General features: G+C 44.3%; 1 protein-coding gene across 2 annotated transcripts in view; it reads left to right on the forward strand.

Annotated features, from left to right (window-relative positions):
• CYB5R4 (cytochrome b5 reductase 4) overlaps positions 1 to 6088 on the forward strand; it is a 1096425-nt gene extending 1090337 nt beyond the window's left edge. For both annotated transcript variants that reach the window (XM_085611035.1, XM_085611036.1), the window contains one exon: positions 5500 to 6088. In XM_085611035.1, coding sequence (XP_085467161.1) covers positions 5500 to 5554 — 55 coding nt within the window. In that variant the 3' untranslated portion in view covers positions 5555 to 6088. The remainder of the gene's footprint in view (positions 1 to 5499) is intronic.
• The last annotated feature ends 21407 nt before the right edge of the window (positions 6089 to 27495 follow it).

Here is a 27495-nt window from a genome sequence, read left to right on the forward strand (position 1 = left end):
TTGGGTTTATAGATGGGGTGCCCAGATAGGCAAAAATGTAGGGTTACTTTGCATCTTTGTTTGATGGGACAGACTATCCTAATTGACATAATTAATAATAGTTTTACCTAGGTCTCTTTATGTGCTACATGAAGTGATGGTTTTGGTCCATCAGTGAATAGTTCTCAAACTAGACCGCACTGTATCATCAATATTGTGGGCCAGATCGCATTCTCAAATTAAAGGGCAATCCTTAAAATGCCCTTGTGACCAGGGCAAGCTTGCACTTCCTGATCTAAAGTTGTATTACCTGGTGTAAGAAATTGGGTTGTTGGTTGACTGCGGTCTGAGCCCTGGTCATTGGGCAACCACAATCCTTGTCAGGGTGATGCACAAGCCAACCCTAAATGAACCTGTGCTCATCCCTCTGGTAGCTTGGCACAGAGCAGTCAGGCTTTAATTCAGAGTCAATGTATAAAGAATTTGTGCAACACTTCAAACAGTAATAAAGTGAAAACACCCCACAAAAAGGATCCCACACCAAGTTAGAAAAAGAGAACTTCCTTTACTATACAAAACAAGACCAAATTGATATAAATCCAATTAGAACGAGAGATATACAAATTTAAAGATTTTAGTGAAAATAGCGCCAAAAAGCACAAAACACCAACTGTGGACATCTGGTCACGCCGGACCAGGACAAAGCCACAAGCTCAGGCCAACTGTGATGGAGTGCAGGCAGGCTACAAAGAACCAATTGGGCCCATTGAACACAGTAACTTAAATCATGCCTTGCGAAGTTTTGCGAGAATCCGCATCGAAGCTGCAGGTGAAGCAATGCGTCAGTTACGAGATGTGGCAAGGCTGCAGAGCGAGGTTCTGCATCGTTTTCGTGGATCCCATTGACTAGGGCTTGCAATGCAAAGTCCTGTTGCAGGGCTTCTGCACAAATACAGAACTATGCGTAGGAAATGGGACCTTGGTGAATAGGGACTGAGTCTTCCTACCACCTTAGTACCCATGAACCCAGGACCGACTAGCTATAGTGTTGCACTTGCTCTCCTACTTACTCAAAGAGAAACAAATGATTAGACACCCCAGAACACAACACCCTCAGATCTCTCAGGAATCACGTTAACAAGACACACTCTTTTGCTCACTCTTGTGTACTTGTCCACAATAAGATCTGATGGAGACACAAAACAGTTTAAAATATTTATTTTAACTAACGTGCCCTAACATGCAGTATACGTGTCACAACAAGCAGGAAAATGCATAATACAAATATTGTCAGCATCGCAGTCATTCCATAAATCATGAAGGGAGATGTCATCATAAAAAGACAATGGAGAAAGGACTATAGGGCCTAGCCTCCCTCCCCTTACCATGAAGAAGTATTATTATATAATAGAAGATCTCTGGGCTTTGTCCGCAGTCCCCATACCTTAGCCTATAGATGGTAAATCTACATCATGGTAGCTCTTCTCCCTGGAATGGTCCCTCTCCAAGTGTGTCTCATCTAGTCGTGCACCCCACTAAAAACACAAGTACGCTGTCCAAACAACAGCTGCATCAGTATGTTTTGTCTAAGGGCTAAGGACTAGCCAGAACAGAATAATAAGGGGCATTGTTGTTCGACCTTGCACATAATGTTCAGTCAGAATCTCAGGAACATGCAGAGAGTGAATACAGTAATGAGTTCTCATGTGAAAGCAGTCTTTGAAAGTATTGCAAAAAGTAAAGATGTGTAGTAACGTGCAAAGCAGCCGACAAGGTGCAACGTGCTCATGCTAAGTTAGTGAAAAACGGCAATGTCCCTATGTGCCATGTGACAGTCCAGCGCCGAGTATGCGGTGTGCAGTCGGGGCGATGCATCAGTCCTGAGGAGCTGTGAGGCTGTGATTCAGTGTCCGATGTCGTTGTCATCATCGAGGCTGCTGTCGCCGAGTGATGCAAGGGCCTGTGTCGAGGATGCGTTGCGCTGTTCTGAAGGCATTGCAGGCTGCGGAGAGAATGCAGGGCTTTGTGGTGAGTCTAATTCATGGTGCAGCAGAGATTCTTCATTCTGCTCCGGGTTGCATGAGCAGCAGAGGAGATTTGTCATTTCAGCTGGATCCACAGAGGCTGGCAGAGCACCTTAAACCCACTTCTAAGTGTGCAAGAGTGGGGTAACACCACTTAGCAGGGTAGAATCACTGTTGGCAGAGTCCAGATGCAAGGTAGTTGGAAGCCTGTTGTGTCCCTGAGGGTTCATATCAGGAGGCCAGCTAACTAGCCTTTGGAGTCACTCAGGGTTCTGGATTCAAGAGATGCATGTCCGGTCCTTCTCACCCTGGCAAGAGGGCAGCAGGTTAGCACATCAGGGCAGCAATTCTTCAAAGCAACAGTCCAGCAGAGTGGCAGTCCTTTCAACAACACAGCAGTGCTTCTTCCTGGCAGAGTATCCAGAGGTCCAGAAACATACGGTGGAGTTGCCATCTGAGGTTCAGTATTTATACCCTGTTGTGCCTTTGAAGTGGGGAGAAGCTTCTAGAGGCATGCCATTGAAGTGCACAGGTGCCCTTCCTTCCCAGTCTGGCTCCAGAATAGCTACAGGGGGTATGCAGCCCTTTGTGTGGTGTCAGGACACAACCCATTCAAGTGTAAGTTGTACTGGGTCCAGCTCCTCCCTCCCATCCTGCCAGTGATGCCCATCCAATCACACCTTAGCTCCCCATTATGTGTGGCTGTCTATGAAGAATAATACTAACTGTCAACTACACCCAGTCATGTGACCCAGAGACATGCTCTCTACACCAAATGGTAAAGGCAGGAAAATGCCAACGTTCTAAAAGTGGCATTTTCAAAATTGTTACTCAAAACCCGACTACGCCATAATTTAGGATTTCTCAGAGTCACCAAACATGAACAGTGTAATATGGTAACTCCATTGTTACCCTGTGGGAGAGGTAGGCCTTCCAGTAGTGAAAAACGATTGTAAGAGTTTTTCACCACCAGAACATGTAGAACTTAGAAGTACACGTCAAACTTTTGAAATACCCTGCACCCTGTCCTCTTGGCTGTCCAGGGCCTAACCTATGGGTGACTTGTATGTACTAAAAAGGAAGGTTTGGGGCAGGCAAAAGGTTTATTTTGCCATGTTGAAATGGCAGTTTAAACTGCATACACACAGGCTGCAGTGGTAGGCTTGAGATGTTTAAAGTGCTACTTAAGTGAGTGACGCACTCAGTGATGCAGGCCCACTGGTAACATTTAATTTACCGGCCCAGGGTATGAGTAGTGCCACTTTACTACGGACTTGCAAGTAAATTAAATATGCCAATTGAGTATAAGCCAATCTAACATGTTTTAAGGAGAGAGCACCAGTACTTTAGCACTGGTTAACAGTAGTAAAGTGTACAGAGTCCTAATGCCAGCGTAAACGAAGTCATCAAAAACAGGCATGAAGCCAAAAAGTTAGACGGAAACTACGCCAAGGATGCCAGGTCTAACACTTGTCCTCCTGACTACAGTATCTGGCTCAATGATGGGACATTAAACCTAAAGCTGCAAAAACGGTGTTAGCAGGCACCCAAGGCAAATAGATTTATGTAGTTTTCGTTTCAGAAGGGAGAAATTGTGGAAGGAAATGTGGGGGCCTGGGAGCAGGGTATGTATTTTACATTATTTGGTATGTACATTTCTAGTCTTCCACGGAATTTTCCGCTAGCCCAATCTTATGATTCACAATGTGTATTGTTATTTTAGGTTTGTCTATTTTGAAAATAATAAAACATTTTACAAAATAAAATGCCATGGGTGGACACTTTCAAACGAATTATACATTGTGCCAAGAATTACCAACATTGGTCCAATGGCAGCATGCTCGGAGAGTACACTATCATGCCAAGGAGGTGCATAATGCCAGAAATCAAAACCATTTTAGGGCCAGCATTATGTCAGGCATGGGCACCATAGTACAATGGTTCTTACGAATGCAAAGAGCTGTCACCATCGTGCCAATGCAAGCATCAGGACAGAATTTCCACCGTTTTGCCAAAGGACTCCCACCATTATGTAAAGTGCGGCTGTCTTCATGCCAGGGTTCCACACCATTGTGCCAGAGATGGCCTCCCATATTTTGGGTCGTGGCTACCAGATGCCGTAGATTGTCTGATGTGCTCGTTGTTATATGATCTCTAGGAAGGGATATTGCCAGGCTGAGGCATGCTACACACGGCACACACACAAGCACAAAAGTGCAAACACACACAGCGCCTCACGAGGCTTCTACAGTAATCATGGCATTTTTTCATATTTTACCTGTCTCTTTCAAGCCGCGATGACACCAACCCTCCCTTGCACTGTACTGGTCCACATTGCCCCCAAGATTCTACTGCCTGCAGGGCCGGACTGACCGTAGCGGGCACCGGGCAATCCCCGGTGGGCCAGCACGGGTGGGGGGGCGGTTTTGGGCCCCTGGGGGCCGTTTTTGTTGCAGGGCCGTTTTTGCAGCATAGCTGCAAAATCGGCCCTGTAACAAAATCGACCGAAAACCGGCCCTGACAAAGAGCTCGGGGGCACCCCCAACCCCCCGGGGGAGGGGGGTGCGGCCGAGCACTTTGCCAGGGCTGTTTTTTGGTTCCCAGTCCGGCCCTGCCGTGTCACGCGCCGAGTGGATTGGAAGGACGGTGTGTGCATCCCTTCATCCTTGTAATGAGAGGCGTTAATCTCCAGACTTTCCTGAGATTTTGCAACTGAACATTGATAATTGTAGGGAGTGTTCAGTGGACAGGATAGAGCTGTCAGAGTGGTGTGCCGTATTTCTCACAGGTCTGACTTTCTGAAATGCTTAGGCACAAGTTCTGATCTTGGAATAATGTAGTGTTGCAGGTTGTCAAGTTATGCAATACGATGGTTGGGTAGAACCATTTCCGGACAGACATGAGTCCAAAATACATAAACAGTGCCAGAGGTGGCAAGATGGATGGGGAGTTCTGAATGAATAGCTAAATCTGCACAGAGAGAGTAGAGTGGCTGAGGATTCTGAATAGACATACAGAACAGAAGATAGGTGCATAGACAGAGAGTGCAGGTGTATCTAAGGATCGATTTACGAGTGGACACCCAGAGACAAAGTGACTGGAAATACAAAGCAATTGATGCATTGAGATAGGTGCATAGCTCGAGAAATGGACAGGCTGCTGGTGACGGCCAGGCTTGTTTGTACATCATATTTGATATGTTAGAAAACATGTCTTTGCCCATAGTTAGGCAGTGATAAAATATGGGTAATACTCATGTGTGTTTCTTTGTAAGATGCAATTCTGTCGGATAATGCCATTTTCTCATCTAGAAAATTGTTTATAGAACTACAAATATTTTATAGGATTTGTAATGGATTTGCAGACCAACGTCTACTCACATATTTCCCTAATTGCAGCTATATTGAAAACGACCCTATTTAAATTTCATTGGTGACCCCTCTTCTTACAATGGCCATGTTAACGATTATAAAACAAATGTTTTTCTTTGTTTCAGGTTTCTTGAAGAACTTGGGTTTTCGAACGAAGAAGTGTATGGTTTCACAGAGTAGGAATCTACTTGATTACGGCACTGGAAGGCAAGGAATGTGTTAGTGGACATCTCATCAAAGGAAGACAGAATATCTATGCATTGCAGACTCCTATCGAGTGTTCTGTAGACACATAACCAAAAACTAGCTATGCGCTGTGTCATATCATGGAACAAGATTTATTCTATTTAATGATGATGTCCGAACATGATGATGTCGGAACATTGTCTCGACAAAACAGCATTGATGCTTCCAGTGTAGAAAATGGACATATAATCAGGTGTACTATATTTTTTAATCAAAGAATGCACATTGTGCTACAGAGGTACTGTATGGATAGGAAACTCATCTCTCCCCCGCTGTTGTCTAGCATTTGCTGGAGAAAAGCCACCCATTGCCCTAAAGGGAAGAGAACTGTACTGTATTGAATTTGTCTTAAATGAATCTTTTTGTCAGTGACACAGACATACTTTATAAACTCAGGTGTGAATCTTTGTATTTCAACATTTCATACAGTCCTCCTGTCAGAATCCAAATAAAGTATTGTTTATTGTTGATTATTGTTTATTGTCATACGAATGTAAAAATTACTTATAGAGCTACACACAGTCGCAGAGAAAGATAGATTAGAAAATTCTGGATTGGATGGACACATTGAGACCGGATGTAGATGTTGGTGCATGGGAAATGGTTTCCTCAATTACAAAAATACTTGACGGTTGACACGCACATATGACGCATCTACCAAATAGTACAGTTGGAGCTCGTGCCCAGTGTGGTGGTCACTTGTAGTACTAGGCTGTGTCGGGGAGGTGTTGTTTTACACCATTTTGGTTCTGCCCATTTGCAGGAAGTGGGTTTTAAGTGTACTTTTGAAAGTTGCTTGTGGCGACCTCCTTAGTGAGCTTGTTTGAGCCCACTGAGCTAAAGGATCAAATTCTGGGTGGTTAGAGGCTGATCTGTAGATTGCAATCAGCTGAGCTTCGTAAGAAGAGTGCATGGATAAGATTTGTCATGCAAGTTCACTCTAAAGTCTTGAAGATAGTTGCCGACAGATTAGACAGTGCTCTGTTTAGTGCACAAAGCCAGCCAGCCTCATCCATTCAAATTGGTGTTGACTTTGAGAAATGGGAGGTTAAGTGTGGTTTGTGTGACAAAGGTAATTGTCTTGTTAAACAAGCATTTGCAAAGCCAATAGTTCTCACCTTTGGGACCTATTAGCTCTACCAATGCTTTTTGGCAATATTGTGCGGATCAACAGAAAAAATAAGCATCATGACTTATGCGCACATATGCGTCACCATTGCATGCATGCACTGCCTCAATTATGCAAGCATGATCTTATTTAGTTTTTTATTTACATATCCAATATGATGGATGCCATTTGTTGCAGTAAATAAAAAATACATTTTCAATTGCACTAAAACGCGTTTCTGCAAGCCAAATGGCCCAGCAGCAAATGTGAGCATCCAGGCCCTCAGAGAAATTTTAACAATTAAAAAAAATATATATTTAAAGGACGGTGAGGAATGCCCCAGCAAAAGAAAAGCAGGTTTGGCAACGCATTGGGAATAGGTGGAGGTTTAAATGCAAATATATCTATGCAGCAGACAAGAGAGAGTAACACAGAGTGAAGAGGGAACATTTTGGCAGGAGAGACGCACACAAGGTAGAGCTGGAAAACGCATGCATGCTCAAAAAGTAGTTACCTAAGAGTGAGCAGTGGAAGGATTCAGTCGGACCATCACAAGCCTAGTAAAAAAGGACATGCTCCAGGGGAGGGAGAAACACAAGAAGGCAAGACATTTAATAAGAGGCAAGCACATGAGAGTGACTGTACTGCCATCCAATTTTAAGCAATGAGTAAGCTTACTGTAAGTTTTTGGTATAGCCCTTAAGAGGTTTTTACCTACAGACAGCTAAAAGATGCTTGGTGGTAAGACCTAAAATGAGAAAGCCTTTTGGAGTAGACCAAATTGGAGGCTTTAACAACATTTGATTTTCCCCATGAATGGAACATTGATTAAGCTTTTTGCTGTATGACAAGAGACATGGGGTGGGTTTTGGTCATATTGCCAAAGCCAATAGATCTGTTTTTATTATCCTGCACCTTGCAATCACACAGGCATACCTCTCACACTGCAATATACTCATACAGACAGACCCCTTAACCAGCACTCATGCTGGTTCCCCTTACTCCATACACAACCCTCCTCCTGCACTCACACGGGCACAACTAACTACGTGCTCATACAGGCACCCCCTCTCCCTGCCTTTACACAGTCTCCTCCTCCTGCACTAATTCACATTCCACCTCTGCACTCACACAGGCTAAACTAAATCTGATAGAGACTTCTAGCTGCAGATTCCTTACCGTAGTATTATTCCCAGGTGACAAACTGGAATCAGATTTTTTTTTCAGCAGTACTCCTGTGTGCAGGTAGGTGGTGTTGTTGACTCCACTTGGTGTCGTACACGTCGTCTGTGCTGGAAGTAACGCGTGTGGTGCCTATGTAGGCACAACCCCAGCGTGCTGACGTCAGTTCTTTTATTTCCGCGCCAGTCAGTGCAGTTCCAGAGGGGGCTACCCCAGTCAATTTTCAACTGAGCTTTTTTGACTTTTGTCGAGTGTGTTTTGAGAACATCTTCTCCTCTTGTGGCAGGAATGTTGACAAGGAGGACTGGCTTCAAAGCCTACAGTGCCTGTCATTGCAGATGTCACTTACGGATCTGCAGCTTGTTTGCCACTGGTTCCTGGAGCGGGAACACAATGCAAAGACCTTTGCTAATTGCCATGCCATGAACCCTATGGCCTTGAAGGAGGGGTCCCTGAAGCTCCTTCCTACTTGATGTTCAATGCCACAACAGTCTCGATCCCGGTTAAGAGGAAGGTTCCAGGATCGGTTGCAGAGTCAAGATCCTCGTCGCAATCGAAGTCATCAGGCGATTCGGGTAAGCCCCACAAGAAAAAGAAGAATAAGAAGTCAAAGAGGTTTTCAGCTTCGCTCCACCCATCATGGTTGGTCAGCCAAGATGAGGGATTGTTATCATTTGAGGCTGGGCTCAATGGTTGAGCCAACGCTTGGGCTGGCTTCGCGCCTCCCAGAGTTTCTGGGAGCCGGAGCAACCCCCCTTCAAATTCCAGAGTTTTATGAGGTGATGCACATCATATTTGAGCAGCTCGTCCCTGTTGGTGTGCCTTAAGGCCCTGCGGGTTCAGGAGGGGCCCCTACTGGTCCCTGCCAGATGATCCGCCATGATGCCAGTGGGGCCCCTTGAATCCATGGATAGATTCGGACCAACACTGGTCTTCCCACCTCAACATTCCCCGGTGCCTGTCTCGATGCTCCCAGTTCCGCTAGTGCCCAATGGCGACACCACCACGATTCTGATCCTAACTCTGACATGGAGCTGTGGGGGCATCATCCGAGACCGGCCCTGACGCCGACTGGAACCAATCCTTCTAGGCCAGACCCTGAGTCCTATTTTGTGGGCTTGAACTTGGGGAGGATTGGGATGGGTCGCTGGACGCTGAAGAATATCAGCCTTTAGATCCCAATATGGACTGGTGTGTGGACTTGGTGGAAGCTAGTGAACTGAACACTTCCCGAGATACTGGCATGCTTTCTCCTCCTACCGTGGCTATAGAGGAGGGAGCATTATTTGCTGTGGTGGTGCGATGGGCAGCCAAGGTCCTGGACCTTAGCTTGCCCTCAGTAGCAGTCTAGACGAACATCGTGACAGAGTTGGTTCAACTCGGAGTGACCTCCTCAGAACTGCTTCTCCCATTTAATGAAGTCCTTACAGACGTCATGCTTGAGATTTGGTGCAAACCCAGCACAGGGGCTCCTCTAAACAGGACAATTGCCCACTGCTTTGCCCCATGAAACCCAGCCTCTTTACGCAACACCTTACCTCAGAGAGCTTGGTGGGCCAAGCTGCTACTTCCAGTGTAAATCCTGGTGCATTCCCTACTGCCCCCCTGGATAGGGAATCCAAAAAGATGCACACCTTAGGCAAAAACATGTTTTCTATCACCAGCCTGGCATTACGGTCCGTAGACACTGTGTGCCTTTTGGGCCACGACTCCCATGCTATATGGGATTTGGTGGTGCATGTGTTGCCCATGGTTCCGGTAGAGATGCGGACCATACGTTCCCAAGCTGTTGCTGATGGGAGAGATGCAGCTAAGTTCACGATCAGATGTGGACTAGATACCACTGACTCGCTAGCAGAGTGGTTTTATCGAAGGTGGCCTTACGGTGCTGGGACTGGCTGGTAACAGCTGGCCTTTCAGGGGTTGTCTAGGTATCACTTATGGACATGCGCATTGATGGCTCCCATCTCTTCAGAGACAAGGCAGACTCAGCGCTGGAGAGCTTCAAGGAAAGCCAGGCTCCAGCCAGGTCCTTGGGCCTTTCAATAGCCCCTGGCTCCTTTTCTGGCCACAGAAAGGGCTTTTAGCCACATCTTTACACGCCCTGCTACCACGGCGTGCAAACTTCCCAGCCCCTGTGAGGCTGAGGATGGCATACACACTAACCTTGTGGGCCAGGCAGCCAGAGGTTGGGCCAGACCACCGCCTCAATGGCAGCTGAAGCTTCCAAACCCCTTTAGTTTGCCATCTAACCATCATGGGCACCCAGCGGGAGGCAGGATATACCCATCACCTGCCCCACTGGAGGTCTATAACATCAGAATGATGGGATCTCGCTTGGCCAAGGCAGACATAGAGAGAATGCCAATGTCAGAAGTAGGTTGTGGCCATGCTACTTTCTGGTGCCCCTTGACCTACATCCACTCAAATTTCTCCTTAAAACAGAGAAGTTCATAATTCTCATGCCCACTCAAGTACTGTCGGACCGGGACCCGGGAAATTGGATACTAGCATTAGACTTGCAGGATGCATATTTCTACATTCCTGTCCTGCCTGCCCACAGACGTTACCTACGGTTCTCGGTGTATCATGAGCACTTTCAGTTTGCAGTGCTCCCTTTTGGCCTTACCAGTGCCCCTCGAGTGTTCACCAAGGTGATGACGGTGGTTGAAGCTCATCTGTGAAGATCAGGGGTGAAAGTCTTCCCCTATCTCTACAACTGGCTGTTGAATGTGGGCCCACCCCAGACTGTCATTTCCCACATCCAGACAACGTCAGACCTCCTGCATTTGCTTGGGTTCACTATCAACATGCTGAAGTCACACCTGACTCCCTCTCAGACACTCCCGTTCATCAGAGCTGTTCTGGACATGGTGCAGTTTCGTACCTATCGACCCGAGCAGCAAGTCCATGATATTTAGGTAATGATACCGATGTTTCATCCTCTAACCTGAATTTCGGTGAGACTGACTCTGAGGCTGCTGGGACTCATGGCTTCTTGCATCCAGCTTGTGACACATGCCTGCTAGCAAATGTGGGCTCTGCCAGGGGACCTGAAGTTCCAGTGGCTGCAGCTTCAGGGGAATCTCTCCGACATGGTCAAGATCTCAGAGGGAACTGCAAAATACCTGCAGTGATGGTTAACGTGCTCGGACTGGGTCAGTGGCAGATCCCTCTCCCTTCCCCTACCAGATCTGACAGTGGTGACAGATGCATTGCTCCGGGAGTGGGGCAGCCATTTTGGAGAGGTGGAGATTGGAGACCTTTGGTCACTGGCGGAATCCAGACTCCACTTCAACCTTCTGGAGCTCCGGGAGATCAGGCTGGCATTGAAAGCCTTTTTGTCCTCCATGAAGGGAATTTCAGTACAGGTGTTCATAAACAACACCACCGCCATGTGGTACTGTAAGAAAGTACTTCTTTTTGACATAGTCACCCCCAGATTTTGCTCACTGGTACTGATGCATTTGATCGGAATTGCACTGGGTCCCTGCTTAAAAAGCCCCAGTGCCAGTGCTCTTTCCCTAAAACGACATAAATGTTGATTATAACCAAATTGGCAAGGACATTAGCACCCTTGTATGAGCCTGGTTAATGGTACCGCTGGTACTTAGGGAACGCGTTTTAAAGATGGTCCCTAAGGGCTGCAGCATGTATTATGCCACCCAAAGGGACCCACACACTGCCATTGTATGATGCGTGAAATGATGCAAGCCATTCTGAAAGCATGACATTGCCCACTCCCTGTGTATTCTGTTCTGGCTCGTCCTTATACTACATGTATTCTGAGTAAGTCACCCCTACAGCATGCCTTTAGAGCCTTACGACAGGGTACATTATAGTACAAGTGAGGGCACATCTCCATGAGTAGATATGTCCCTGTGATGCCTAATTCCGTTGCTAGTCATAGCAAGTGATCAGGGCTCCATTTTGAAGGTCTGTAATGGGCTTTGCTCATTATGAGTTACCCAGCTACATAATGGCTTCACTGAAACTAATGTTGTTGGTATCAAACACCCTGTCTTAATAAATCTGCACTGATGCCAGTTTCGGATTTATGAAGACATGCACTCAGAGGGTACATTAATGGTGCCCCCCGTAACCCTAGTAGTCTCTTAGTGTGTTGGCTACTGGTATCTTCCAGCCTGCCACCACAGACTAGTTTCTGACCCCCCTGAAAGGCAGAGCCCGCACTCTCAAAGGCGAGAAACAATGCCAGCTCGGCAGAAGTTGTTCTCACCTCCTCCAGCAGGATGTCTATTGATGTAGCATATCAAAGCCAGAGGCTTCAAAGCCTCTGCTGCCTTTGATATGTGACCCCAGCTTCTCCCTCTGACCAGGGGAATGACACATCCTGCCCTGGGGCACATTTGGCACCAGAGCAGGCGAGAAATTAGATGGTCAGAAGGCGTGTTTCACTCACAGCCTAGTCACACTCCTAAGGTGGGCTACCCGAAGTAAACAGCCAAAGAAGGAATTCACCATTTGGATTTTAGATGAAAGAGAGACTTCTGGGTCAGGCTTATGCCCACTCTCCACAAGTAGCTGTCATATAGGGGGTGTAGTCACCCTAGTAGTAGGTAGGCCATTGGCTACTACCATATAATCCCCTACAGGCCCCTAAATTGAGTATATTTGTGTCCACCCTGACACCAGGGAACCAAAGAAGGAGAAAGAGGAGACAACACCACAAGAACCAAGGACCTGCACAGAAATTAGCGCTAAGGCCTGCCTTGCTGCTTGCTCCTTAATATTTGCAAAAACCCAACTCGTCATGTGGCTGTGCATCCTCCCAATACTTGGAGAACCACCCAGCACTTCGACAACCAGCTATCATGTTGTTGGTCATTGGGCCCACTGAGGGAGCAACACTTAAGGAGGAGGTTTTGTGGTCAGACCTGTCTCTCTGCATAGTTACAGGACACTAGACCCTCCAGGAGCCCCCCTGCACCAGAACCCTGAGTACAGGGGCACTTGCATCAGCCAAGGCTTGTTTATAGTCGAGCCCAGGCACCACCACCTTGGAAATCCTCCTGCATGTCAAGGGACTTCAGGACCATTGAGACCCATGACTAGAGTGACCCTGATGTCATTGTATTCCCTCCTCTGAAAGTGAACCAACAGCAAGAGCCTCAAAAGCAAAAGGCCAGCCAGCCAGCCAAGCACCTCTTTACCCGAGCCCCACAGCCCGGGTCCATGACTTCTGGCTGTGTCCCCTTGGCCTAGGAGTCCCCACGACCTGAGCTCCCCATTGAGTTCAGCTGGACTTGTCCCCAAGTCCCCCATTACAGCCTCTTTGTTTCAGGTCCTCTTGACTTTACCGGTGTGACGTTCAAGGCTACCATCCCGACAATCACCTCTGCAACCCAACACACAAGGTCAGGTAAAATGAAACTGCAGTTGATACTTTGGACTTTGACTCCCAGCACCTTAAGTCCCAAAGGGCACCTCTGAACTCCGACTGCAAGTACCTGTTTATTATGTGTGTTTGCCCCACCATAGGATAACATTGTAGCATTCAAGGATCATGCCTCAAAACCGTTATTCAAGTTATTTTACTGTTTACCCCTAAAATCGTACTTAAGTTATTCTTAAGATCATCGTGTCTAGATTCTTATAAAAATCTATTTTATTTTTATAAATTGTTCTCCGATTTCAAATTGAGTATGTGAACCATTTATTGACTGTGTGTGTACAACAGATCCTTAACATTTCCCTCTGTTGAGCATAAGCTGCTCGACCACCCTTCCACAAACAGAGCACTTGGGGTTATTAATGTAAGTCCTGTAAACCACATAAGGGTCATCTGAACTTTTTGCATGGTGTTCCCTTACATTAGCACTCCCCATAAAAAGCCAGGTTACTACATTTGCTGGATGAGCAGCGGGATAAAAGACTTGCATTTGCTGATTCACCTTGGTCAATAGGCGATTCCACTTAAAAATCCACAATTGACACTAGTTCTAAAATATTTTATAAATGTCTATTTTTGAATTTTTGCTAAATCTTCTTACTTGGAACTGTTAGGGCCTTGTGTTAAGTCCCCCATCCCATTGCATTAGAAATGTAAAAAGAGAGTATTAGTCAGTTAGGCCTTTAAAAGTCTCTTAGAATATTTTGCACGATTTTCTAAAAAGGTCCCAACTGTACTAAACATGTCTGGCCCAGAGGATACAGTGCAGGAACTCAACCTGACCTCTCATCTGCAGCTTAGTATGGAGCAGTTAACGGCCCACTGTAAAGCCAATAAAATTGCTACTGGCTCAAATCTTACCAAGGTAAGCCTCCAGGAGGCCCTTGCTGACTTTGATGCAGCCCAGTTGACAAAAGGCCCTGTCACCTCTGAGGAGGCAAACGGCAGTAACAATTGGACTGTAGCCAGTTCCCAAGGACGTAGCCCCCTAACCTAACCAGAGAGGTTGAGAACCAAAACCGAAACCTCTATCCAATTACTGTACCTTGAGTGCCTTCCCCTTCTGGGGGTAGGTCTGGCAACTCAAGGAACAGAGAAATAGAAGAATTAGATGAGGAATATATATATCTTGCAAGACTAGCCAACAAGTAGCCATTGAAGCCAAAATTCTGGCTATAGAAAGAGAAAGGGCTCAGATGGGTCTAGCGCCCATGAATAAATAGGGAAAAGGAGGAAACTCTTGATCCTAAAATCCCCAAAGAGATTGGCTCTAAATATGTTGTGGGTGATGACATTACAAAACGGTTACCAGCCTTTGAGAGGACTAGTAAAATAAGAAACTAACACCAGAGACAGTGGGGCTCTCTACTGTGGGAGTTATTTTCAGGAAAGTGTAGAGATAAAGTCCTGATAGTCTTTTTGACATCTCAATCAAAACTCTAGCAGGCTGGTTGAAGGGCAGTAATGTTCACAATTACGATGGGTTTTATAATTTGCTGATGAAGGAGCTGATGAAGGAGTAATTGTACATCTGAGAAACTGCAGCATTATGCGATAGACTTTGGGTTAGCTTATCCTCAGGAGTTGGGAAAGAAGGCTTACCATTGGGTTATAACAAGGGTGTCCTGAAAGGCTGGGGTGACCAGAAGAAAGGGGTTATTACTCTCTTCCTGGGGGAAGAGGTGGGACACCAAAAAGCAAAAGAGTCTTCAAAAAGGCCCCACAAACCTGTTCAGGAGAGTGGGCTATGAGTCTATTCCCAATGCAAGGGTGGGTACCAGGATAACAACTGGGATCCCAAAAAGGATTGATGCCCTCTCTGTAAGCAGAATGGACACCGAACTGGGGACTCCACCTATCCCAAAAGAGTTACCCCTGCAGTACCTTCAGGGGGTGCTAGTCTTCAGATGGGCTCCCTAGTGTGCTCTGACCATGCCAGAGAGCACACTGAAGCTATTTATTCTTAGAGGGTAGGATGGATATGGCTACCATAGCTGTCTGCCCCAGTAACCCGGAGAAATACAGACAGAAGCCACTCATTAATGGGATTAAGGTAAAAGTTCCTCTTTTTGACATAGTCCCCTCTACTTTTTGTTCACTGGTACTAATGCTTTTGATTAGAAGTACACTGGGTCCCTGCTAACCAGGCCCCAGTGCCAGTGCTCTTCCCCTCAAAGAATACAAATGTTGATTGTAACCCAATTGGCAAGGGCTTTAGCACACTTGTAAGACCCTGGTAAATGGTAACCCTGGTACCCAGGGCATGGGTACTAAAGACTAAGGGCTGCAGCATGTTTTATGCCACCCAAAGGGACCCACACTCAGACTGCATGCAAACTGCCATTGATGAATCCATGAAATTGTGCAAGCCATTCTGAAAACACAACATTGCCCACTCCCTGTGTGCTAACCAACGTACACCCAGCTCTAAGGCAGGGTGCATTATAGAACATATGAGGGAATATCTGCATGACCAGATTTTTCCCTGTGATGCCTAGTTACCGTGCAAGTAATAAGGATGCCATTTTAAAGGTATTTACTGGGCACTGGCAATTCCAAGTTACCCAGCTACATAGTGGCTTCACTGAAAATAATGGTGTTTGGTATCAAACACCGTGTCTTAATAAATCTGTACTGATGCCAGTATTGGATTTATGATGACATGCACCCAGAGAGCACCTAACAGGTGCCCCCTGTAACCCTACTAGTCTCCAAGGGCCTGATTTAGACCTCGGCAGATGGATTACTCAGTCACAACTGTGACAGATATCCCGTCTGCTGAAATATAAATCCCATAGGATATAATAGGATTTATACCGTTGTGACAGAATAACCCGTCCGCCAAGATCTAAATCAGGCTGTTAGAGTGTTGGCAGGCTGATATCTTCCAGCCTGCCACCACAGATGAGTTTCTGAACCCAAGGGACAGACTGCGCTTTCAGAGGCCAGGAACAATACCTGCTCAGCAGAAGGTGTTCTCACCTCCGCCAGCAGGATAGCTAGCGTTTTAGCTGCAAAGCCTCTGCCACCTTTGACATGCAACCCCAGCTCCTCCCCAGACTTGGGAAAGACACATTTGACACCAGAGAAGATGGGAAATTAGATATTCAGGAGGCGTATTTCACTCACAGGCAAGTCATAGCGCTAAGGTGGGCTACCTGAAGTGAGCAGCCAAAGAAGGGTTTCACCATCTCAAGTTTGGGTGAAATAGAAACTTCTGGGTCAGGGTTATGCCCACTTCCCACAGGAAGTGGTACAAATGGGGCAGTAGTCACCCTAGTCATAGGTAGCCCATTAGCTACACCCATTTACTTCCCTGAACGCCCCTAAATTGAGTATTTAAGGGTCCCCCGACAAACAAATTCGACTTCCTGCGAACTGAAGAATGACAAAGAAGAGATGAAAATGCAAGAACCAAGGGCCTGCACAGAAAGTGGAACCAGAGCCTGACTTGCTGCTTGCTCCTTAACAATTGCAAACACCCTACTCATCTTGCGGCTGTGCATGCTCCTCAACACTTGGAGGACTGCACAGGACTTTGACACCCATTTATCATCTCTCTTGGGGTGCAGGAGCCATCTCCCTACATCTGCAGGCACCGACCACATCTGCCCAGTTCACAGTGTTGATGACTATCGAGCCAGTTTCAAGATGCTAGACCCTCCAGGAGCCCCCCTGCACTAATACCCTGAGTACCAGGGTACTTGCACCAGCCTAAGCTTATTTGTCATTCAGCCCACATACCACCACCTTAAAAATCCCCTTGCATGTCAAGGGACTTCAGTAGCCATGAGACCCATGACTAGAGTGCCCTCCCGCCTTGTTTTTCCCTCCTCTGCAGGTGCACCGGCAACCGTGAGAGCCTCAAATGCAAGAGGCCAACCAGCGAAGCACCTCTGTACCTGCCCCACAGTCTGGATCAACGACTTCTGACTATGTCTCATTGGCCCCATGACCTGAGCACCTTGTTGGGCTCAGCTGGACTTGTCGCCAAGTCTCTCATTGCAGCATATTTGTTTCAGGTCCCCTTGACTTTGCCAGTGTAGCACTTGAGGCTACCATCCTGACCAGCACTTCTGAACCCCAATACACAAGGTCACGTAAAAGGAAACTGATGGTGGTACTTTAGACCTTGCCCGCTAGCACCTTAAGTTGCAAAGGCATATCTGAACTCCAACTGCAAGTACCTGTTTGCTACGCGTGTTTTCCTACATAAAAAAACATTGTACCATTTGAGGCTCCTGGCTAAAAAACATAATTCAAGTTATTTTGCTGTTTACTTCTACAATTGAAGTCTCTGAAAGTACTTAAGTTATTCTAAAGATCTTGGTGTCTAAATCTGTAAAAAAATCTGCATTATTTTTATAAAGTTTTCTCCGATTTTTTTATCGAGTGTGTGAACCATTTATTGACTGTATGTGTGTACAACAAATGCTTAACACTCCCCTCTGATAAGACTAAGCTGCTCAACCACACTACCACGAGCAGAATACTTGTTATTATTAAAGTAAGCCTTTTAAACCACATGAGGGTCATCTGGACTTTTTGAATGGTGTGCCCCTACATTGGTATCACTACATAAAAGGCCAGCTTCCTACAGGTACTGTAACAAACAGGGCATGGACCCTTTGTCAAGAAGCCCTGCTTTCTGTATATGACTGGATTATCATGGCATATCCATGGCGGTTCAACACCTGGTGGGCAATCTGAATGCCAGGGCGTGCATACTCAGCTGAAGATTCCTAGTGGATCACGAATGGCGTCTCCATCTGGAGGTGGTTCAAGGTCTCTTTCTGCAATGGGGAGTGGTTTAGATGGTATGATCTGTTCGCTATTGCCAAGAATGCCCAATGTCAGCGGTTGTGCGCGCTTTCAAGGCGACTCTCGCTCTGAGATGCTTTTCGTCTTGAGTGGAGCTCCGGCCTCCGCTTATGCCTTTCTGACCATACCACTCCTTCCCAGAAGATCAGGACAGACCGGGGCCATGTTAGCCTTGTGGCTTCGGACTGGTCGCGGAGGGTTTGGTATGCCGAACTGTTGAGCATGACCTTTTGCCTTCCGTACAGGATGCCCCTTTGGGAGGATCTTCTGTCACAGCAGCAGGGGACGGTTCTTTACCCGAACATATCAACGCTTCGCCTACATGCGTGTAGAGAGAGCGCCAACAGTTGACAGCTTCCAACCTTCTGCCCAAAGTCTGCAATGTTTTTTTGGCAGCTAGGTGTCCCTTCACCAAAATGGTATATGCCTGCTGTTGGGGCAAGTATGTGACTTGTTATGTTGAGAAACAGGTTGAGTTTATTTGTGCTCTCCTCTCTCAAGTCCTTCTCTTTATTCGTTCTCTTGCCCAGCAGAGCTCTGCTCTGGGCACCTTAAAAGGCTACCTTTCTGCTATCTCAGCCTTTGTGCGGTTGCTTGAAAAACCCCCCCTCTTCAAATCCCCTATTGTGCATAGGTTTTTGAAAGGTTTGCAACATATGTTTCCTCCTTCACCCTTTGTTGTGCCTCAGTGGGCCCTTAATCTAGTCCTGATGTTCTTGATGTGCGATCCTTTTGTGTCCTTGTGCAACTGTCCTCTCAGGCTCCTTACCGTCAAGATAGCCTTCCTGATGGCAATAACATCTGCCCGGAGAGTCAGTGAGCTTCACTCTTTGTCATCCAAACTGAAAGCTGTCACTCCCTTTCATAAAGGCTAGTCCATCACCCTGCCTACATTTTATGCTTGCTACATCCCTCCAAGGAAGTGGAACAACTTCACCGTTTGGACCCAAAAAGAGAGTTGTCGTTCAACCTTGACCACACAAAAGAGTTCTGGTGGATGACCAACTCTTCCTGGGTTATGTAGGAGCAAAAAAGGAAAGGCTATGCAGAAGCAGACCATCTCCTGATAGATCATGCTTTTAAATAAAATCTGTGTTTCATTGGCTAAGAAGCAACCTCTAGAGGGTTTGCATGCTCCCATTAGCACATGGAGTGCAGGTCCTGGACATCTGCCAAGCAGCAACATGTTCACAAAACAGTAATGCCTGGACAGCCAGGTCTGTCGGGAGGGGCACTTTGCCTGTTTGGTCCTGCAGACTCTTTTGGTGTGAAATTGTTTTTCAAACCCACCACCAGGGAGGTATTGCTTGGGAATCTATTCTAAGGTAAGGAATCTGTGGCTAGAAGTCTCTATCAGATGAACAAGTTACTTACCTTCAGTAAGACCTTATCTTGCAGAGACTCTATCTAGTCACAGATTCTTTACTGACCCACACATCCTACATGCTCTCTGAACTTTACGGATCCTGTGTGACACCTGGGGATAATTCTATGATAAGGAATATGCCGCTAGATAGAGTCTCTGTCAGCTACGGATAAGGGGGTTATCGAAGGTAAGTAACTTGTTCTTTTTCACTTATACAGAACCTTCCACCTACATTCACAGACATTCAACTCACTTGGCACTCAAACAGCCACAGACACTCCACTCACATTGCACACTCCATACACAATGAAAACAGACTAATCCACACTGCTCACTCTGCATACACACAGAATCCACTCAACCTGCACTCTCACAAATACTCCACTCTCATCAAAAAAGGCACCTCAGGTTGATTGAGACAGGGAAGTGTTATTTTCAGTTCAAGTGAGCCCCTGAAAGTAAATGTTGAAAAGGTTTACAGGACCTGATTGACATGTATTGACTGCCTACTACATCAAGACAGGTAAAGCCACCTTCCCACCCAACTCTACCTGTGATGATAGTACTTACTGAAAGAGACATCAGGCATACAAAGTACTGATTTTAGATGAGAGGCCACACATCCCACTCTTTGCAGGACTGCAGGAGTTCCTGTTGCCAAGCAAGCAGGTTCAGCAACAGAAATCATAGTGAGGGTGAGGAGAGCTTTCAGCTGAAAACTTGCCACGTTTTAGAGGCCGAGGTTACTTCAGAAATTAATTCCTTATGACAAAGAGTGTGCTTCCCACCCTAATCCTGTACAGGTATGCAGTGACCCAGAGTGACATACCTGGGCAAGCGACTAATTACTGATGCTTTCCTATAAAAGGTGTTTTTGGCCTATATTATATATTACACTATTCTATATGTAGAATTGTCTGATATCTTCCATTACTAACTATACCACTTTATAGTTATTTAATTGTTTTAATAAAAAAGTAAAATAGATATAAAAAAAATAAGCAACATCAATAAAAGTTTGTAAAATGCAATCTAACTCGAATCATACCTTTAATGTAAAAATATACTTCCTTTTAGGTTCACACTTATTATTGTAAATTAACTTATAATGGCATTAATTTAAATGCTCCAAGATCACTGTCACTGAGAAAATCACATGCAACAATTCTGCCCTTGACTCCTTTATATAGATTGTGCACAGCCACAGTCATCTCTGGGAGGTAGCATGGGGTATTTTAGAGCTCAAAAATCAATCAGTGAATGTCTAGTACAGATCTCATCTTTTCAAGAAAAAAACTACTTTATTACACAATGGTACTTATTACTACACAGTACAAATAACTGAAACAATTTGGTGTCTATGGCGTCTATTATCCAATAGGTACCAGAGAGGGGCCCCACTTTACCTAAGAGACAGAGCACCGTATTAGACTATTAAGTCAAGAAAACAACTTTCCTTAGGGTCTGTTTATCAAATCATTCACACCCTATACACTCTTATTCAATTCACAATCCACATTCTATATATATCACCAGTTGCATTGAAGTTTGAGTACTACACCAATATAGTATAAAATATTATTTTTACTTTATTTAAAAATCATCAATTCTCATTAATTAACATTTCATGTAGACATCACCAATACCCCAAACATTTTTTTAAAAGAGGGCACTATCACATTATGTTTAAAAATTAGCATGACATAACCCCATATTAAAAAAAAATGAGAGCCTTTCAATAGGTGTTATTCTTTCATTTCCTAATTCACAATTACAAACAATTCATTGCACAGGAACATGAACATGAGACTGAAAACAGGGATGAAAACCAACAGGGAGAGTACACTAGACAATCACATATGTCTTTTTAAGTCACTAATCTGTTTTAGTTATTGCTCATTACACTTCTCTGTAGTAATGAACAAGAGGTATTAGAAAAAGGTTTTAGCTTTGCCCCCACCATATCCATTAATAAGTTTGAGCTAGAAAGGGATTTAAAATTGTTCTTAGGAAGATCAGGCTGAGGAGATTCTTTGAGGAACGCCCTCCCAGATCCTCCAACATCATATCAGGTTTGAGACCGGAATCAACACTCTATCTACATCACACGTGGACAAAAATGTGGAAATATATGAAAGAGTGGTTGAGGTTGAGATTCAAAAGATCGTAGAAGAACCACACTTTCATACTAACAACTTAACTAGAGCACATAGAGAAGCCATTTAATCCCTTAAAGGAGATTTAAACATAACTATAAAACCCGCTGATAAGGGTGTTTGACACTGTGGATTATGAAACCTGAGCAATGAAACTCTTGTCAGTGAACGAACACTACTGAAAAATCCCAAATAGCAAATTAGGGACCCTGAAAATGGAATGTTTGGAGTTACTTATAGAAGCTAGAGATAAGGGGTGGATATGTGAAGAGGAATGTAGTTCCTCAACAACATGGTTGTACCCATGTTGGCTTCCAAAAATACATAAAAATGATAAAGACCAATTATTGAGACCCCCTAGTAAGTTGCCTAGGGTCCGTACTGGAACCACTTAGTAAATATGCTGATTGTTTCCTGCGCCCCCTGGTAAGCCAACTAAAATCTTATGTGAAGGACTCAACACACATTATCTCTGAGTTGGAAAATAGAGGGATCATTAAGGAGACCCAATGCCTGGTGAAATTAGACATTGAGGCGTTACATAGCAACGCACATCACAATAGAAGTAGTCAGCAGAGCATTAGAAAATGTGAATCAGAAAGGTGCCGATAAGTAGTTTATTTTAAAATGTGTCTCCATGGTTCTTAAAAATAATGTTTTCCTCTTTGGAGATCAATTGTTTCTCCAGCGGAAGGGGACGAGCATGGGAGCCAAATGTGCTCCCAGTCTGGCTTGCCTCTGTGTTGGTGAATTAGAAAAACCCATGTATATAATGAGATGGCTTATTTTTATGAGAATATTAAAGAGTGGTATCATTTTATTGACAATATTTTCTTCATATGGGAAGAAGAAGCGGAACAACTGGAGTAGATCTTGACTTGACTGAATCAGGGAGACCCACATTTATAGTTCTCATCCCACCAGAATGGAGATAGAGTTGATTTTCTTGATATCACCATAAAAGAAAAAATTAGTAGATTGGTGATAGAACTATACAATAATGCAACAGATAAGAACACTCTACTCCATTATTCAATCTTCCACCCTAAGTCACAAAGGGATAATATTTCCTTCTGCCAATTTTACGTCTGAAGAGATATTCTTCATCCTTAGACGACTTTTACAAGCATGCTGATTTACTAAAACAGAAATTACACGACAGAGATTACCCTCAAGAAATTAATTAGTCATTCATTTAAACGAGCCAGTTATACCATAGAGAAGAGATGTTTAATAGGAATAATAGAAAAAAAGAAATGACTAAAATAGTATTTGTCAGCCAATTCTCAGAAATCAGTAATCGAGTGAAGAACGTAATTAACAGCAATTGGAGAATTTTGAATGAAGAGGAAAATATACAGTTGGAAAAGTCCCTCTTTGCTTTTAAATGCAATAGGAACCTTAAGAACCATCTAGTACAAACATACAGGGAGAAAACTCCTAGAGGCAGATTTACAAGCCCCTTGCACTGCCAGTACGTCACTTTTTGTGACGCACTGGCAGTGCAATACACTGCCCCATATTTACAAGGACAGGAGAAGCCAACCAGAGTGGCTTTTCCTTTCCTTGTATATATGGCCCCTTAACACGCAGCACTTTGTGTGAAAGGGGCGTTCCATGGGTGTTGCTGTGGGTGTTCCCATGCAACACCCATGGAACGAGACACATTTCCAGATTTACGAGGAACCGTAAATCTGGAAACGCGTGTGAATGCTACGCCTCCCTAGGGGAGGCGTAGGGAGGTGCAATGAGGAGAAATTTATCCATTTCTCCTCGTTTTGGTTTCCTGTTTCTATGCGTGCTGCATTCTGCAGCACACAGTAAAAGAGGAAATCACCTCTAATGATGGTTTATGTGCAGGAAGGAAACCCTTCCTGAACAAAAACAATCATTGAAAGCATGCTGTTTTTCGACCTCTATTTGTGCTAATGCATCACACATATAAGTTGAAAAACAGCATTTCAAATTGTTTTTGTGCAGGAAGGAAACCCTTCCTGAACTAACACAATTTCCCCACGACGCAGGCATCCTTGCACTAAAGTGCAAGGGTGCCTGCTTCGGCGCATGGCAGCATTTGTGCACCAGCGCAGGGCGAGGCACAGATATTTGACATATTGTTGTGAATATGTCGCATCACTGTGCTTTCCAAACTAACGCAGCACGGCACAGCAAATTGACTTGCTGCACTGTGCTGTGTTAGTTTTTTGTAAATATGCCCCCTAGTCTTCAAGCTACCCTAGAAAATGGGGTTACAAGAGGAAACCACAAATGTGGTAATTGTAATATCTGTGAACAGTGCATAGTCTCCAAAGAAATAGAACATAATGGAATAAAGCTGATAACCAGTACTCCAAACAATTGCCGTAGTAAAAATGTAGTGTTTTTCCTTAGATGCCCTTGCGGGCTAGGATATGTGGGGGGAACAAGCAGAGAATTGAGTATTTGAATACAGGAACATAAATCAGCAATTTGAACATCTAAACCCAATGCCCCACTTGTAGATTACTTTTTGAATAAAGGCCATGGGCAAATGGACTTTAACTGGTTCATATTGGAAAAGATAACTGCAAATAGGAAAGGGGGCTGCATAGAAGATAAGCATAAATTAAGAGAAGAATGGGAAAACTTCATTGTATAATTAACCGAGAGTCTAGATAGATCAACGAATCTCCAAATGAGGAGGGTGAAGAGATGTCCTCCACAAAGAGATAGGGCACGTCATATTGGTGGTAATTGCCCAATATGTTAATAATTGCTGAGTGCCATCTATGTCTTGACATTTGTATGGAGTGAATATATAATGATTGCTGAGTGCCATCTATGTCTTGACAATTGTATAGAGTGAATACGTCTTATCTTGAGACTAATAGAAAATATATATGGATACATTTGTGGAAAATAATTGTACCCCACATCTAAAAAAGGATCAATGCACAAACACATAAGAGATAGGGGTGTACATATTGGTTGTAAATTGCCCAATATATTTATAATTGCTGATATCTATATAAGTCCTGATATCTATAAAGAATTAATATACTCTGTTTTTATAATGAAATAGTATATATACATATTGAAACATCTTACATAAGTGCTCATTTTTCGGGTCATCATTCCTTAATAGGATGATTTTTCTCAAGAATAACAACAATAAATACATATGGTAGAAAGATAAAAAACACAACTTAACAACATGTGTGCCCTGCAAATTTTTCCATCGAGGAGGCAGTATCTTGATGATTTATTATAGCACTTCCGGATACACATGAGGACCCTTAGCGGGTAATTACAACATGTGGAGTTTAGGGTCAAACAAGAATAACTAGGACCGAATACATCAGGGTTTAAAGGATAAGGGATAAATCAAGTTTAGGCCTCATGGCATGCAAAAGAGGAAAGATATTAACCACTCCAAGATGACGGAACCCACTGTTGGGCTCTAGCCATAAGGTGGGAGGAGCATGTACTCCCATGTGAGGAAGTGGAAGTAGATACATTCCAGTTTGAACAGCCAGACTGTTTCTTTGGGAGTAATGAAGACAACAAGAAGCGTCCCGGCTAATGGACGATTAGGATGATCAATTAGCCCACTTAATTAACAGTACGGGGAGGGTCAATTCTGTATCCAAATGTGAATAGAGTAGCAAGGAGAAAATAAAGGGATGGACCATACTCAGGAGGATATTGTATTATATTCACAATAAGGATAAAAAGTATAACTCAATAAAATATATGTATCTCCTACTTATCTCTTCAAAAGGGTGTTTATATTGATTACATATGGAAATATGTATCCTCCATTCCTTTAGGCTCTAAATATTAGAAGGATAAAGGGCCTCATACCCTGCTTGTGGAAAAACTGTGGGTTATGCAGCTCGACCAGGGAAAAATTACTAGGTAATAGAACGACCTTGTTTTTAAAACAGTTATCCTTATGGGATCCCGTTCATAGAAATCAAAAAGGTACAATGATGGATATGGGCGGGGCTTGAGGAGAGAGAATAATAATCAACAGCACAAGGATAATTATGGTTATCCCTTCACTTCCTTATTAATGTTTTGGAAATTCTGGGAGGCTCACATTATTGGGACCAATGGATAACGAATTGACATATGAAGAAGTCGAATGTCATATTGGAATATAAAGTAAGTTAGATATCCTAAAATTAATGGCTTGACGAATGGGTGTACCCATGATCCCTCGGAGGTGGGAACATAGAAATATGGATGGTGCCAGATAAGATAATTATAGTGCGATCTGGTTAAAGAAGTGATCTAGTTATCAAAGCAAGATTGCTGGTGGTATGTAAGATTGAATGTTTGGGGTATGAACCATTGGCCAGATGTATCAAAGGGTTTTATCCATTCTGTGTCTATGGGAAAATGTGTTCATTCATATGGCCCCATATGAGAACCACAGTACATGAAGGGAGAGTAACCGCTCCAAGGGGATGTAACTTGCTAATTATAGAGATGATTGTGGGGTAGAAATAATATGGAAGCATATGGGAATGTGACAGAATAAAGGTAGAACACAAGGGAGGAAAAAACCATTATGGGCTTATTGTTGTCTTTATGTCTCTTTCTGTATAGGTTTAATTGTGTTTTAAATATTATGGGAGATATTAATTGATCCTGATGAAGGTGGCTTTTAGGTGTTTGATGTTACCCTGTGTTATGAGCAATAACTAAAACTAATCAGTGACTTAAAAAGACATGTGATTATCTCCCTGTTGGTTTTCGTCTCGGTTTTCAGTCCCATGTTTATGTTCGAAGGGCTACAAATATTTTTTTGATTTGGGGTTCTTTCATGCTAATTTTTAAACATAATGTGATAGTGCCCTCATTTATAAAAAAAAAGACCTTTTGGGTATTGGGGATGTCTGCATGAAATGTTATTTAAATGAGAATTGATGATTTTTAAATAAACTGATAATATTTTATACTATATTGGTGTGGTACTCAAGCTTCAATGCAACTGTTAATATACATAGTATGTGGATTGTGAATTGAATAAGAGTGTATAGGGTGTGAAAGATTCAATAAACAGACCCTTAGAGGAGTTGTTTTCTTGAATTAATGTCTAATGTGGTGCCTAATATGCCAGTTGGGTCAGCCTCCCGCACTGCCTGTCTGCACCCACCTTTTGCCCCCGTCCCCAAGCTATCAACTTGTTGTGGGTGGTTCCCCCTAATTCTAAGGGGACCACAGGAGTAGTCTGAATCTGGCTGAGGTGAAGGCTAAATCATGCCTAATAGCATGTGCGCTTTTAGCTTCTTACCACCGTTGACTGGGATCAATCCTTACTGGTTGGCCTCAGCCTGCTCATATCCTCTGCCCTTTAGCAATGTCACTGAGTGACTTCATTTCGGCCAGCATTCCTTGAGCATCTCGGCTCTGAAGCAGCTTCTAGTGATGTACCCCCTTGTATCATCTGATGTACAGGAGACAGCAATCCTGGTGCAGATTAGTCTCAAGTGAACAGATGGATAAGTGTCTGGTGATAGGTCCACACCTGGTCTGGCAAGACCTCATCAAAGCCCTCAACAGGACCTGGCAAGACATGGCGGATGCAGCCCCACACAGATGATCATGAATTTGGTTGATATAGCTAGCACGGGTCAGACACAACTTTGCAGTTGCAGCCCTGCACAGGCCGATCACAACTCAGGCAGCTGTAACCCCACAAATGCCAGTGACAACTGCAGAGGCTCAACACGTCTCAGGCAGTTGCAGCCTCTCACAGGCTGATCACCGCTTTGATAGTTGTTGTGGTGTTCCTGCCTGCATGCAGTAGAATGTGTGAGGTAATCTAGCTATGATGTTGTA

This window comes from Triturus cristatus, chromosome 6 (assembly GCF_964204655.1).
Source record: "Triturus cristatus chromosome 6, aTriCri1.1, whole genome shotgun sequence".
NCBI classification, from domain to species: domain Eukaryota; kingdom Metazoa; phylum Chordata; class Amphibia; order Caudata; family Salamandridae; genus Triturus; species Triturus cristatus.